This window comes from Danio rerio, chromosome 3, assembly GCF_049306965.1.
Source record: "Danio rerio strain Tuebingen ecotype United States chromosome 3, GRCz12tu, whole genome shotgun sequence".
Classification (NCBI taxonomy): Eukaryota; Metazoa; Chordata; class Actinopteri; order Cypriniformes; family Danionidae; genus Danio; species Danio rerio.
This window is the reverse complement of record NC_133178.1, coordinates 24,484,561-24,501,600: the sequence shown is the minus strand read 5'-3', so window position 1 is coordinate 24,501,600 and position 17,040 is coordinate 24,484,561. Positions and strand designations below refer to the sequence as shown.

Sequence of the window (17,040 nt, the reverse complement as noted above, 5' to 3'; positions counted from 1 at the left end):
TTTACTTCAGTCTTGTACTGAAACAGAAAATGCAGTAAACAAGAAGTTAATTAAAGAAAATTCCCTTTCTTTTTTTCAGGAACTAACGTTAACGTTATGCTATGTTACCTCAGAAAACACTACAATCACCATCTGGCGTCGTTAATTTCTTGTTTAAAAAAAAGGCGCGCTTAAACCCTGTATGTGCGAGTACAACCAAAGTACTCGGTAAATTCCAGTTAAATGACATGCACTATACAGAAATACACATACAACAATAATTTAACGGACAAAAGTCATATTTTAACACTTACCGAGGATGAATTCGTTGGGTGAAGAGACGAGGCGTCGTATGTGGCGATGGCGCTTGTTTGCGGTCGAGTCGAGTCAGTTCTGTTCAATGAATCGGCTCCTTTAAGTGAACAGTAAAGAGTCGAATTCGCCTGAAACCGATTCCATTTTGCATAATATTGTAAGACGTAGACATATAATTCATTAATATTTCATCATATTGCTTGGTTCGTGTACTGCTTGTACACAAATTGCATGTTGATGACTATGAGCTCATGAACACGTCTGATAAAATATCTGAATCTGATTCAATGTCACACGAGCCCTGAACCGAAGCAGTGCAAAAGTGATATATTCATTGAAATATAAAGTTAATTTTTTTCTTCGCCATTCAAAATATTACATATCTCTGACTTTAATAATAAAAATAAAGTTCGTTTGGAGTGTATTAAGAATTATTATTTTTTCCTCCCAGGATTCATTTCGCACCAAGCTGCATCAAGCTGTAATGGTGGATGAGAAGGCACATAATATTATAAATACTGCTTTTAATATGTAATGAAATAAAGTTTTAACACTTTTTCATGCGAGAATGTAGTTCTTCAAAACCAAAATCTGTGGATTGTTAGTAAAGATTGTGTGTAATTTTAAGTGTGTTTTGCCGGTAGCGGAGATCTATGACCTCCAGGCGGTAACGGCGCTCATTACTCATGTATCCGCCGAGAGGCGCCTGTCTTCAGGCTAGACATTGGGACAATTGCCCCGTCTTCGATGGCTCTATATGCGTCAGAAAATGTAGTTTTAACTGTTTTTCATGCTAGAATGTAGTTGTTTAAAACTCTAATCTGTGGTTTATATATATATATATATATATATATATATATATATATATATATATATATATATATATATATATATATATATATATATATATATATATATATATATATATATATATATATATATATAATTCTGAGATTAGTGACCTCCAGGCGATGACAAGTGCCCAATACTCATGAAACCGTCTAAAGGAGACATTTACCCTGACATTGAAATAATTTTTGGCTGTTTAACAGTCTTTGGTTTCATTAATTAATTACTTTTTATTCCAGTTTATTATGTTTTGGCTAAGCACACAGATATGTTCATTAAATATTATTTCCTATTCTATGTTAACTGTAAAAAAAATTAAATAATGGTGCAGTACAACCAAAAAGATGTTGGTAACCAAATCGTTTTGGGGGCTATAACATTCTGTTATTATCTGTTAAAAGTTAATTTGTATTAATTTCTACGTTGAAATAAAAAAAGGTTTGAATTTCTATAACTAACGTGCAAAATATATAGTCTTTTTCACAGTAATTTGCTGTAATCATGCTACCTGCCGTAATTTCACAATAAAAATATGAATACAACATATTACTGTGAATTTTTCTGTTAAATACTGTGAAGGGATACTAATGTAATTTACTGTGAAAAATTACAGTAACTTGTTGTGAAAACCTGGAAATTTTTTACAGTGTAACATTAGTTTCAGACACAACCGCAATGTATTTTACTGGTGAATATGTCATGAAAAAACACTTTACAAACACATTATATGTATATTTTTCATTAATTTAAACGGAAACCTATCTATCTAAATGAAACCATAGATAATCAAAAATGAGCGTCTGTGTCTGCACAGAGATCAAGCGTCTCATCGGAGAATGTGGATATTATGGTGTTTTTGAAGAAGATCTTTCACTAGTCTACACTGCAGTTATTTATTTAATTTTAGTTTACTTAGTTAAGATGGCTACACTAAAGAGAATAGTTTTTTTTCTGACTAGTCTATATTGGAGGTATTTATTTAATTCTAGTTGTTTACTCGGGTATCCTGACTGTACTAAAAATGCGATGACAAAGTTAATAAAGAAAAAGTTAAGATGTTCTTGTTATTAAGTGAATTGTCCCTTAGCATTACTGTTAGCATGACATCAACCCTAACCCCACAGCAAACAGAAACCGAACCGTACCGAACCGAACCGTGGCTCCAAAACCGTGAACCGAACCGAACTGTGCCTTTTGTGTATCGTTACACCCCTAACAACATGTACTGCACCAGGGAGCCAATGAGGATTAACCAACTCACAATTGTGAGCAAAATAGTAGCAAATGAGCTATTAGATATGCCTGTGTCATTTACACTCATGCACTGTCTCTGTCTGCTTGTGACAACTAATTCAATGTGGGATTAGGAGATATAAAGTCATAACGGATGAAAATTTTATCAAATACTGTGCTGCACTAGCAAAACCAGTTTAAAATTGTCAACATCTTAGGTAATGACAAAGGAATAAGTAGAATAATCAATAGCTTATCATGTTTTAAAGGATTTTAAATGACTCCTGCTTTGAATCAGGTTGATCTTTGTCTATGTGTTGTGCATTTAAAATCCTTTAACGCATTGCAATATGTTGATTATCCCTTACATATTTAAATGCATTTCGAATGAGGATTGTTATATGGCATTTCTGTTGCTTACGTAGAAATCACTCTCGAATCAATCACTGTAAACTGCTTGCAATTTAGAGAGTTTTGGAACAGTACCTGATTGAGATAATGAATAAAAAACTTTTGTGAAAGGAAATTAAGCTTGTCAGAGAACGCTGTCCAAGATCAGACGTACAAAAACAGGTGTGAATTGTTTCATTTTATCCACTGTCGGTTCACAGATGAATTTCACAATGTCTCATGTTCTCCCAATCCATTCACTCACAAAGCAATCTGTATTATTGCACGTTTCCCAACATAACTTGTATTCTCATGTGACTCTAGACTAAAAGCTTCCACAGACCGCAGCATAATTGATACGAGAGCCCTCTAACCGATCAGCTTAATTTTTTAGCAGCCTGTCGGGATCCAAAGCGCAGATGTGATGGATGGCAAACACTACCCATGTTACATTATCACAAAAGGAATGCATGCGATTCAGTCGAGGTTACAAATGGTTTTCAACAGTTTCCCCTGCCAGCCAAAACATTTACTCAGGCTATATATGGGATGCTTGGAGGCCTGATGCAAGGGATACAGGCAAGCTAGTTTTACAAAAGCGGCCTCTTGTAATGACCTTAACATACAGTATGTGACCAGTAGGGTCAAAGCTCGTCCGGGAAATACTGAAGAGTTCCAGTCACTATTGTTAGGCTGATTGCTTCACTTGTCTCTGGTGACAAACTCCTCAGCATGCTGACGTTGTATAGTAGACTGCTGTATTTATTGTTCATGTCAGCCAACCACCTCACTATGCTTGTTTTGGATGGAAAATGCAATTTCATGCCAGGCGCTTAGGCAAAATTATGCAGGAGATCATTTGGGAAAATTTCTTTTTTACAATATTAATTTTTACAATATTAGTTGTAAATAAGGTCACACTTTATTTTGATGGTCCGTTTGTTGAATTTAAGTAACTGTACATTGCATTAATATGCCAACTAAATCTCATTACATTATAAATAGACTGTTAGGTTGGGGTTAGGGTTAGTGTAAGTTGACATGTACTTGCAAAGTTTCGGATAGTCAGTTAAATGTCTGTTGAAGGAGCAGTATCAACAGATATAAAGCAGACAGTACTCAAATGGACCATCAAAATAAAGTGTTATCATAAATAACGAAATGTCAGAGCACCTATAGTACAAATGAGAGCCAAGACCAGATCTATCTTTGTCATCATTTTAGTCACTGTAAGGCAATTCAGGTAATTCAGATAACATATAGCATACATTTTGTTTATGCCTTTTTATACTTTTAGTTTTAGTTTTACAATAAAACATTACATAAGTTTAATTATTGTTATTTAAATATTTTTATTATTAGAAATTTTAGCAGACATTCACTTGAAAATACACTTTTTAAAAAATACATATAAATATAAAACTTACATTTTAACAATTAGGCATTTGAAAAGAATAAATAAATAAATAAATAAATAAATAAATAAATAATAAAAGAAACAACAACAACAAAAAAACAACAACGAACAACAGTCATAAAAATAATAATTAAACAAAAACAAATGAAAAATAAACATGCATTCCCCCAACCAACAACCCACCAGTGCTATCCAATAGTAAAAGTAGGTACTAAAGACACAGTAAACATATTAATCACAAGTTTGTATAATAATTGTTCTTAATAATTATTATTACAGTAAATGTTTATCATTATTACATAATTAAATTATAAATATATTTGATACACAATCCTAATTAATAAAGCATACCAAAAATATTTATAATTGAATTGTAAATTATAACACTTCATACAAAAATTACTTAATAACTATTGATTTTTTTTAAATTTGACTTTTCCACTTAAGTTGAATACAGAAGAATTTGAAAGACTAGTTATTCCATACATCTAAAATGAAAAGAAAAATATATAGTTACTATTAAAGTACAGTTGAAGTCAGAATTATTAGCCCGCCTTTGAATTTTCATTTCTTTTTAAATATTTCCCAAATTACGTTTAACAGAGCAAGAAAATTTTCACAGCATGTCTGATAATATTTTTTCTTCTTGAGAAAGTCTTATTAGTTTTATTTTGGCTAGAAAAAAAATAAAAGCATTTTAAAGACAAAAATTTTAGCCCCTTTAAGCTATATATTTTTTGATATTCTACAGAATCATCAGTATACAATAGTTACCCTAACCTGCCTAGTTAACCTAATTAACCTAGTTAAGCCTTTAAGTGTCACTTTAAGCTGTAAAGTCTCTTGAAAAATTCATATTAAAATATTACTTACTGTCATCATGGCAAAGATAAAATAAATCAGTTATTAGAAATGAGTTATTGAAAACTATTATGTTTAGAAATGTGTTGGGGGAAAAAACTGCTCTCCGTTAAACAGAAATTGGGGAAAAAAATAAACAGAGGGGCTAATAATTCTGACTTTAACTGTATATGCATGATCAAATATACAAACAAATGTTAAAAAAAATATTTCATTAGTGCCAAAAAAATTTACTTAGAAAACATAACAACATCCTAGATCTCTGTGTTGACCATTTTTTTAAATCATGATTTTACCAATCAGTTCCATTCCCAAAGCAGATGAATAGTTTAGGAATTTGATTAGTTCAGTTCACATGTTCAGTGCATTTAACTGCCCTCTGCAGGCTACTAGTGCATAACTACAGCTTCAGAGGTATGAAGCATACTTTAGATGCAGCATGTAAGTGAGCTTCTTGTCTCATGCTTTTAAAGTTTTTTTAAATGTAAAAAAAGACAGTTTACCATTTGCTTACTGCCAAGTTCTTCACACTTCCTTTGTATTTTTTTCCTTTGATATTTTTTAAAAATGTGACCAGACAGTTGACAGTAGCGTTCAAGATACTTTTATAGTAAGAAGAAAAATGACTGTCAGCAGCTACTGTCAACTCTTTAGCTATCAACATTCTTCAAAATATATATATTTGTTGTTGTTTTTAACAGAAGAAAGAAACTCAGACCGATTTTGAATAAAACAAGGGTATTTAAATGATGACAGAATGTTTATTTTGGAGTGAACATTCCCTTTAAAGCCTTAGTTGCCCTTTAAAATAATTATAAAGAAATTAGCCAATGGAATAATCCTATAGGGAATGACTTAAGTGTGAACAAATGATGACAGAATTAGCATTTTTCAGGTGAACCGTTCGTTTAAACACGAAGAGGAGTTTTCAACAGCCAGGAGAATTTACAGTCAACACCGCATTGCTCCACACTCATTTCCCCAGCATCTCCTCTTACTACAGCTGAATTATTAGCAGCTCTGCTTTAGATTATGTGCTGTGGAGTTGTAGGGTCGTCTGTGAAGGCGTATAAGCACTGTCGTAATTCAGCAGGCGGTGGGCTGGTTGGTGGGTGGCTTAAGTGCACAACTCTAGCTGCTTTTTACAGATTGCTAAGTGGACATTGAAATTCAAAGCATCCCACCACTTTGTGGCGCATTTATTAACATCAGCCAAGTCATCAGCGATGGGGAACAGTGATAGAAATCTAAATGAAACTGATCCACTGACGCTAAAGCACTTTCCTTAAACACATTTTAGTTTACAAACTTCTTCAATGTGTACCGTTAATCTAGAAAACAACGTACAATAAAGAGATTTCTCTTCTCTTTAGAGAAATGCTAAAGCCCAGGACAGATACAAACAAAAGATGGATATGCAACAGAGGAACTACTGTACACTGAAAAAAATGATTCATTGGATTTAATTCATTTTGTTTTAGCATTAGTGAGTGCAAACAATGTATATGGGCTGAATTTAAACAAACTAATTCAATTTAATAATGTCTAACTTAATTTGTTCGTTTAAATTCAGCCCATGTACATTATTTGCAACGCTTACCTTAAAAATGTAATAAATCCAATGAATATGTTCTCTTCATTGAATGGTTTCAGGAAACAGTTGTCACTACATTGTTTATTTCCCAAACAATGCATTATATTATGGTAGTTCGGCCACAAGTTAAGTCTCATTCACACTACGTGCGACTTGCAGTGGAAAAGAGACAAGTGACCGTTCATTTCAACGAAGAGTGAGCGACTTCCTGTGAGTTCCGTCTACCGCCTTAAGACCTACACAGACCTGCCTTTGCAGCAGATCACCACCCAGAGCAACAGGCAGCTACAAAATCGCTACTAGTGTGAATGAGGCAGTTTGGAAAATGCACCCCAGGTCATCTATATTTCACATAGACTTTAGCTCAGATATTTTATTGTGTTTGTAATTTTAACCCATGATTGTTGACTTGACAGAATGTTGGATAAAATTGCAATACAATGTAGAGAACAATAGAACGGTAGATAGAACAATAAAATAATAGACAGCACAATAAACAGAAAGCCCATATTGCATAGAATAATAGCAGTAGAACGAGAGAATGATATTAAAATAATTAAAACAAAAGACCGATAGATGACAGATAAAACTATAGAACGACTGAAAGACTGACAAAACAGAATGACAGAACAACAGAACAATATAGATCTTGTTTCACCTAATAAGTCTTTGATCTGTGGTTTTGGTTTTGTTATAATATCTTAAAATATCTCAAAATATACTGAAAGTAAATTCTACTCATTTGAAAAGAGTTTTAAACTCAGTGTTGAAGGTAATGAGTTAATTAAATACCTCATTACTTCAACTTAAATGGAGTAAGTTCACAGTACCTATATACAGTAGATTCGTTTTTTTTTTTTTTAACTCACATGGTTTGTAGCAACCCTTTTCCCTTAAATGATTTGAGTTGACTTAACTTATGTTTTACAGTACTCAGTTGGATTGAGTTCTCTTCATGTATTGGGTTTTACTGTGCTCAGATTGCTTCGTTTACTCAAATGGATTAAGTTCAAAGTACTCAGGATCAGTTTTTGAACTTAAATGGTTTGTTGCAATCAGTTTCCTCAAATAGTTTGAGTTACCTTAACCTTTTGGGTTTACAGTGTAATATAACATTTTAATATTATTCTATTAACTTTTAATACATTCAAAAAAGGTTGTTTGCTTTTTGTATAAGCTACTTATTTAAGATGAACTAAAACAACACAAGTCTTGAGTTTTTTTGTGACAACATATTTGTTTTATGTTTAATTTATTTATATTTGTAAAATCTAATAAGTAAACTTAATTCCTTTATGTTGTCCCAACACAAATTGATTGCATGAGTGTTAGCAGGTGAGCTGAACTGCGTGTGTTAAGTGATGAGAGCTGTTTAAAAGTGCCTACAGTATCCAGTGTGTTTCAGATCAACCACTTATAAGGTTGCATAAAAACTCAGAGAGAGAGAGAGAGAGAGAGAGAGAGAGAGAGAGAGAGAGAGAGAGAGAGAGAGAGAGAGAGAGAGAGAGAAAGAAAAAAAGCCAAATGATTAATGAGGAAACGGCTCATCTCATCAGAACAACCATTTCTGTTCTGGCACTATTTTGACTGTGTACAGCTTCTCCAGGGCACACATAAATCCGAGACCAACAATTGCCTTTGTTACTAATTCAAGAAGTGCCTTCTAATATTCATCAGCTCTCTTTAGTCCCGGGAGCTTTGAGGCTGGACCACTTTATATAATTTCCAAATGAATCCCTGGCAACATAAAAACGGCTTGATGGGAAGAGTTAAGTTGGGACTTCAAACAAAGCAGCTTTATGGTAAACATTTGGCAGGGCGAGCGCACAAAGAAATTCTCACATTTTAACACGTGATCGTCCCGACTAACAGCTTAGCCAGAGCACCTTTGAAGTACAGGCTGTTCTGTCGTTAATAGGAACATTATTCAGCCTTTCTTTGCAAGGCCATGCTTTGCCAAGTCTTTACATCGGAAACTTGATCAGACGGTGTGCAGCTTCGGCAAATGACAATGCTATGTCAGATCTCGGAAGGTTTTAAAACATACAAAGACCCGCAGCGAGTATCTGGCTGTCCACAAAGAAACTCGCATGGAACTTTGGTCAGGATCCAGACTCAGTGCACGCACACAGGTGTGGGGCATAACTGTTCTCATTTCAGTCTAATGTCATTTCAAACAGGTTTCCATAGTGAAGTGAAGTTCCAGACTTCATATCTTTTTGAGGGGAACAACCTGCTGCTTCCCTGCTGATGAACAAAATAAATTATGTTTCGGCCCACCCGAGTTGTGAATGTCTGTGTGAAATAAAAATAATAATAATGTATAATAAAAAAAGTAATTTACAGAAAAAAAAACAATGTTGTCTCAACAAATCAGCTTACATGTGACAATACTTTTTAAGATATAAAGTAGACTGTAAAAAACACTGGGTTCCACAAAATCAATTTCACACAATTTGAGTGGATGGAACATAAAACAGTTAAGTTGTCTCCAATAGAATTGTGTTGTTTCAGCTCATTTTAAACATGTAGTTTGAACAAATAGCAAATGTATTTTTTTGAGTGTACAATCTGTATAATCTGACCAAATTACTCATGTAAGTTATTTATTCTTACTTTATCAATAGTGCAACATGTGTGATCTGTTTCTCAAACAAGTGACTTGTGTGAGCTGGTTCTTTTTGCTGAATCAAAGCTGTGTAATCTGATGTCCAAACACACAAATCAGCACACAAACAAGTAGTTGAATTATTAGCCCCCCTAATTATTAGACCGCTTGTTTATTTTTTCCCCCAATTTCTGTTTTACTGGGAGAAGATTATTTCAAAACATTTCTAAACACAATAGTTTTAATAACTCATTTCTAATAACTGATTTCTTTTATCTTTGTCAAGATGACAGTAAATAATATTTGACTAGATATTTTTCAAGACACTTCTATACAGCTTAAAGTGACATTTAAAGGTTTAACTAGGTTAATTAAGTTAACTAGGCAGGTTAGGGTAATTAGGTTTAGGTTTAACTTTATTTGTCCCCGAGAGGAAATTTGTCTTGGGCATAAAAGGTGCTACAACATTGTCTAAACAGACAGTAAAAATAAATAAAACAAAACAATTAAGAACAAACAGTTAAGAACATACATTGTTTACAGAATAAGATCGTATATAAGTATAAATATATAAAACACAGAACCCAGTCAAGTGCTAGCGTACTGCAGGAGCAGTGTTATTGGTAGAGTTCAACAGTTTTATGGAGGTAGGAACAAACGAAAGCTTCAGTCTATTAGTTTTACACATTGGCATTCTCAGTCTTTTTCCTGATGGTAACAGCTGATATTCACTGAAAAGGGGATGTTTAGAATCAGCGCTAATACGTATTGCTCTTTTTATAGCCGCCTGTTCGTATAGAGTCTGGATGGGCTCATATTGTTTTATCCCTATAATTTTCATGGCTGTTTTTTGCATATGAACCAATTTATTTTTCAACTGAACAGACAGGTTTCCAAACCAGACTGTGATTCCATAGCGAATAAGACTCTCAAACATAGCTTGGTAAAAAACTTGGCTTAGCTTGGCTACCCACCCCATACAATCTCAGCCTTCTTAAGAAATAAAGCCTCTGTTGTAGTTGTGTGCAACTCTCAATGTGTGTTCTCCAACAAAAAACACTGTCCATATAAAACCCCAGGTATTTGTAAGATGTGACTTGCTGTATCACTGTGTCTTTAATGATCACAGGCCTGTGTTCAGAAACACTTCGTGGGTCAAGAACCATTTCTTGTGTCTTTTTTACATTTAACACAAGACAGTTCTTATCACACCACTGAATGAAATGATCGATTTCACTGTGGTAGGATGATAGGTCCATGTCTTTGTGTAAGAGACTTAAAATGGCAGTGTCATCAGCATATTTCATAATATAATTATTAAAATGTGTGCTCCTGCAATCTTTTGTGTACAAGGCAAAAAGCACAGGCGATGAAACCCAACCTTGTGGCACTCCTGTATTACTATATCTGACCTCAGAAAGTGTCCCATTAACTAATTAGGCAAGTTATTGTGGAACAGTAGATTGTTCTGTAGATTATCAAGAAAACAAATAGCTTAAAGGGGCTAATAATTTTGTCCCTAAAATGGCTTTTAAAAAATTAAAAACTGCTTTTATTCTAGCCGAAACAAAACAAATAAGAATTTTTCTAGAAGAAAAAAATATCATCAGACATACTGTAAAATTTCCTTGCTCTGTTAAACATCATTTGGAAAATATTTTAAAAAGAAGAAAAAAATGTGAAGGGGGCTAATAATTCTGACTTAAACTATATGTGAATCTGAATTTCACTCAAAAATTTTTTTTTGTTTTTTTTCTGCTTGCTCAAACTACTTATTTAAAATGAGCTGAAACAACACATTTTTTTTTTTTGGGGGGGAAACTTAATTGTTTTAAAAACCATTAAGCATTGAAAAGTGGATTGGATTAAAAGCTACTAGATTGCTCTGATTCCTGATTGACTGATTCTTATGAACTCGTATTTTAGTGATTCAAAACATGCAGCACTATAAATATTGTCTGATTCCCAACTGAATTGCTTTTATGAGCCAATTCTATTAAGCCAATCCAAAACTCTTGATGATTCTTTCACTAAATTGCTTTCACCTTATTTACCTTTGCTTAACTATATTTCAAATGAATAATTATAAGTTACTTTGGCATGCTGTCCCAGGAGAGAGCCCTGAGCTCATAAGATTCTCAAGCCCGGGGCTCCCTCCCTCTGCAAGGCGAGAGGGGAGTTTGAGCTCTGGTAGATCTCGAGAACTCCCCTGCTGTGGTAATTAATGTACAGATAGTGGTTGTTCTTAAGAGATAACTACTTACTAGGAGCATGTCTATGGTGCTGATTTGGAGTAGTCAATTAACTTTAGTTGCATGTTTTTTGATGGTGTGAGGAAACCGCTGAACCCAAGGGAAACCCACGTGAGCTCGGGGAGAACGTGTAAACTCCGCACAGAAACATCTGCTGGTTTGCTAAAGCCTGGAACCAGAGACGTTTTTGCTGTGAGGCAACAGTGTCACCATATCACCCATCTAGGAAGAAGGAGGAGTAGGGGTGGAAGGGGGGATTTTTCAAAACGAAGATAGTGGTGGTGCGTAACCCAGGGTATTTACAGTAGCTTAGGAGTCGTCTGATTGGTGCATTGAGAATTGAATAATGCGGATCCAGCCGCTAGCAATCATAAGCACGTGATCCTCTCGAAATTAGTTTATAAATAAACTTCACGTAGTCATTACAACACTGCATCAATAACACTGTTTTTTTTGCTTTTTTTTCAGCCTGCGATTGTCATCCTGTTGGTGCAGCTGGTAAGACCTGTAACCAGACAACTGGACAGTGTCCATGTAAAGATGGTGTGACTGGCATCACCTGTAATCGCTGTGCTAAAGGATACCAGCAGAGCAGATCACCCATCGCCCCCTGTATCAGTAAGACTCCTCTGACTTTCTCCATCACTGGCTATTAATTCTTAGTCTTTAAAAGAACTAATCACACTTGTTCTCTAATGTTTGTGGTCAGTAAGATGATATTGGAAATTAAAGATGATGTTTACTCAGCAATTATGCATTACACTGATCAAAATCAATATCAAACTTTCCTTTAAAAATAAAAATAATAAAAAAATCACTTAAGTATAAAGAAAGTATTTATTTCCACCCAGAATTATTTAGAAAGTTTAAAAAGCCTTATATTTAGGCGTAAAAATTGTACAATGCTGTATCCATTAAAAAAATCCTGAAAATATACTTTTAAGTGTTTAGTACTAACAATATGAAACATTTTACATGATCAATGGGTGCTGAAAATTCAGCATTGCCATCACAGAAATAAGTGACATATTAACTTAAAATGTAATGTTTGTTCAATTCAATATATCATGTACAGTGCTCAACATCTATAAGTACACACCTCACAAATCTAACTTTTAAATTCATATTTTTAATTTGAAGCTTATATTATATTTGTGCAAATACATTAAATTTGTAACGATCACTAGCGATCTTCAACCCCAGATTGCTGGTAAACACTCCCTTTCACATGAACAACAAATCCACCATGTTATGGACTACATATTCACTCATGCAGCACACAAACACACACACCTGCTCTAAGTTTTCTCTGATTAGACTTTTACAGCTGAAGCTGCTCACAGAATAAATACTTGGACTATAAGAACACCTCTCAAACATACAGTTGTTGCTGTGTTTTGTCTACTGTTATCAGTTTAGTGACACAACAACGCATTTTCCTTTTTCTTATTTTTCCGTGTTTTTGATCCACGCCTTGTTTATTTGTTTAATCCTGTTTGCTGCCTGCCTTGTGATCTGCCTGTTATTTTGACTACGACTCTGGATTGCCCTTATACATCTGTTTGCCCCTGTATTGACCACTGCTTGCCTGACTATTCTAATAAACCTGCATGTGGATTCGCACCTCTGTTGTCAGTGTCACTCCCCTGGTTACAAGATTAGTCAGTACTGAAGCCAAATCTGGAGCTTATCTAACAAAATAATTTATGATAACGGTCCAAAAACTAGTACACTCAAATGTATATGTTACAGAAAAATATTAAATACAATTTTAAAAAAAGAGGAAAAATCAAGAGAAGCAAAAAAAAAAAAATAGTTGTAATTTTGAAAGTTGTATTGTTGTTGCAATATTTTGCTTGAATTTATTTGTATTATCTTTCAATTTTTAAATATGTTTGGTGACTAAAATTATATTTTCATAAATATATCTGTTTAATAAATCTGTTTTGTATATACAGTGCATATATACAGTTAAAGTTAAAATTTTTAGCCCCCCTTTAATTTTTTTTTCTTTTTTTAAATATTTCCTAAATGACTGACAGAGCAAGGAAATTTTTACAGTATGTTTAATAATATTTTTTCTTCTGGAGAAAGTCCTAATGGTTTTATTTCAGCTAGAATAAAAGCAGTTTTTAATTAAAAAAAATATTAAGGGACAAAATTATTTTTATTAGGGACAAAAAAGGACAAAATTATAATTATAGAAGTGTCTTGAAAAATATCTAGTAAAATATTATTTTCTGTCATCAAGGCAAAGATAAAATAAATTGGTTATTAGATATGAGTTATTAAAACTATTATGTTTAGAAATGTGTTGAAAAAAAACCTTCTTTCCGTTAAACAGAAATTGTGGAAAAAATTTAACAGGGAAGAGAATAATTTAGGGGGGCTAATAACTCTGGCTTCAACTATATATATATATATATATATATATATATATATATATATATATATATATATATATATATATATATATATATATATATATATATATATATATATATATATATATATATATATATACACACACACACACACAGGGGTCGCCACAGCGGAATGAACCGCCAACTTATCCAGCAGGTTTTTACGCAGTGGATGCCCTTCCAGCCGCAACCCATCTCTGGGAAACATCCACACACACACACACACACACACACACACACACACACACACACACACACACACACACACACACACACACACACACATACACTATGGACAATTTAGCTTACCCAATTTACCTGTGCCGCATGTCTTTGGACTGTGGGGGAAGCCGGAAACTTGAACAAGTCAATAACGTTTTTAATAAAAGTTAAACCACTTTTGACAATTACCTAGGAACATTCTTGTAAATCTTTGGAATTTAAGAATAGTTTCCTATTTCTTGGAAATGATTAAAAAATATTGAAAAGTTCATGAAGGTTAATTGTACATCATCTGCTATTAATTGAACAATTCATTTTATATATATAGTAAAAGACACATTTAGTCAGCCACAATAATAAATAATGAAACCATTCTCAAACAAATGAGTCTGAAAACAATGCATGAATTTCAGCACATCTCTTAAAAAATTAGTTTGACCTACAGATAAATAACAGAACGACCCAAAAACGCTGCTAGAAAAGCACAAAGAAATCAACTATTATGCAGCTCTTTTCACAAATTACTCATGTGCCAAATGAGGTCGTCCAACATGATTACCACCCACAAAGACATCAATAATAATGCTCCAAAGAAACTCTGCATAAACACCTATTATTATTATTCATGGTTTCATGGCCCCGGCCCATTTAATTTCCGTATCGGTCCCCTGTTCCATTATTTCTTGGATGGACATTTTGCTGATTGCCCTCCGCTAAGTCAAACAGACCATAAAGCCCTGGCTGACATGACCTCGTCTGCTCTGAAACCTCGCCGACGGCCTTTTTAACTCATAAATCTGCTTCAGGGGCATGATGGGTGATATGTTTATTGGCAGTATCAACAAGGCAGCAGCCGGTCTTTGTGGCCATTAAAGACAGATGCACACAGTGGCTGGCATTTCTCGATAAGATGTGCAATACAATGCGCAGTTATAAATGCGCAGCGCTCCTATTGTGCTGTAACTGATGACATGGAAATAAAGATCTATCTGGCTGGCTGACAAAAGCAATTGTGGCCGTTCAGATTTGCTTGGCAATTCGCGCAGACAAATGAAACCCCAAGAAACTCAATTTTGCCTCCTTTCTTGGGGTACGTACAGTAACAAATGTGCTGTTAAACCTGGAGAGGGAAAGTGAGCACCGGGTTAGTGAGTGGAAAATATTCAGTTTCTCATATATTTTTAGTGATATAACGTGCTTTTGTTTTAATAGCCTGATATATATATTTTGCGACATCACATGTTTTGCCAAGTGCACTTTTTAACAAGCCTCAGTCCCCCTGTTGGGGTAAATCTAAGATGAGAACACTTAAAATGAGGAAGAGAGAGAAAGCTGTTAAAACTAGACACCTCAATTTCTTCATGCCATCAGTCAAACAAAGCTGATATCTGTAGTAAAGGAATATTTTAAACAAAATAATAATAATTAAAGTGACAGTTCACCCAAAATTGAGTATCCTGTCATTATTTACAGTACTCTCCCTTGACTTGTTTAGTTTTTTAATCCCCTTGGGGCAATTCATTCTAACATGGTGGTGCTTTACATATAACAAGAATGACACACCTAACACAATAAACACCAACACTTAACATCAAGTACACAAACAAAAAAGCTAGAAAAAAAATCAATAACATTAAAAATTTATTTATAAATATAATACTAACTAATAATAATAAATAATAATCCATTGAGGGTGACACAGTTGCGCAGTAGGTAGTGTCGTCGCCTCACAGCAAGAAGGTCGCTGGTGCGAGTCTCGACTGGTTCAGTTGGCGTTTCTGTGTGGAGTTTGCATGTTCTCCCTGTGTTTGCGTGAGTTTCCTCCGGGTGCTCTGGTTTTCCCCGCAAGTCCATAGACATGTGGTACAAGTCAATTGGGTAGGCTAAATTGGTCATAGTATATGAGTGTGAATGAGTGTGTATAGATGTTTCCTAAAGATGGGTTGCAGCTGGAAGGGCATCCGCTGCGTAAAACATGTGATGGATAAGTTCTGAGGCTTTCACTAAAATTACTAAGTACAGGCATGAAAGTGAAAGATTGAAGCAGTGTACTGACGCTGTGACCCATTACCTGATAGATTCAAAAGACTGAAGAGTCGTTAGATAGAGACAAGATGAATTAAATACCATGTTTAACAACTATAGTGAGATGCAATCCAGCAGTACATCCTTGATAAACTGTTCGACATGCACTGCTCTCTGGGTTTTGAGCTCAAAGCACCCGATGACTGCCTAGAACTCAGATGTGTGTGCATGCTAGAGTGCATGACAGAGTGTGTTTGTGTGTGTGTGTGTATGGTCGCGTGATGTGCATTTTCAGTGGTATAGTGTGGAAGAAGGGCTTTTTAGAAATGCTAGATGAAACACTAGTGTGGACATGGATCATTTTCATTAGTTTAATTTTAAAACTAAGACATATTAGTGTAAATGGAGCCTTAGTATGTATTTTTTGCGAGCGGGTTGCTGCAGCGACGGGAGCTGAGGATCGTGATGCTAGCTCAGCATCGTGATGTCTTTCGGCCATCGACCCAACCCTATTGATTAACTACATTTAGTACAAAACCGAATAGCTTCAGGCACAAAAGTAAATTTATAACAATTTGTGGAACATCTTATTGTCCTTAGACGTCGCCCAAGGGGTATCTACTCAAAATATTTGTTTAAGGGGTGTGTGCCCCTCCTAGTATTTGATGTGCCATACTCAACACCTGCTGTTTATAGAAAGATGCAAGACTTCGCATGGGAACTCAAAAATTTTCAGCACAAATTAACAATGTACAATACTATTTTTATAGACAGTGAGGAAAAGCAGCAAATAAAGGAAAAGGACAAAATACTTTCAAAAAATAAATTGTCATAAATATGTTTCTTTCTAATGTTGAACACAAAAGAAGATA

At 34.3% G+C, this 17,040-nt stretch overlaps 2 protein-coding genes across 8 annotated transcripts in view; one reads left to right on the top strand and one right to left on the bottom strand.

Annotated features, from left to right (window-relative positions):
* pik3r6b (phosphoinositide-3-kinase, regulatory subunit 6b) overlaps positions 1 to 17,040 on the bottom strand; it is a 135,077-nt gene that overhangs the window by 79,011 nt on the left and 39,026 nt on the right. The gene's annotated exons all lie outside the window — the stretch shown is intronic.
* ntn1b (netrin 1b) overlaps positions 1 to 17,040 on the top strand; it is a 93,512-nt gene that overhangs the window by 45,656 nt on the left and 30,816 nt on the right. For all 3 annotated transcript variants that reach the window (XM_005171552.6, XM_005171551.6, NM_130998.1), the window contains 1 exon segment: positions 11,967 to 12,116. In XM_005171552.6, coding sequence (XP_005171609.1) covers positions 11,967 to 12,116 — 150 coding nt within the window.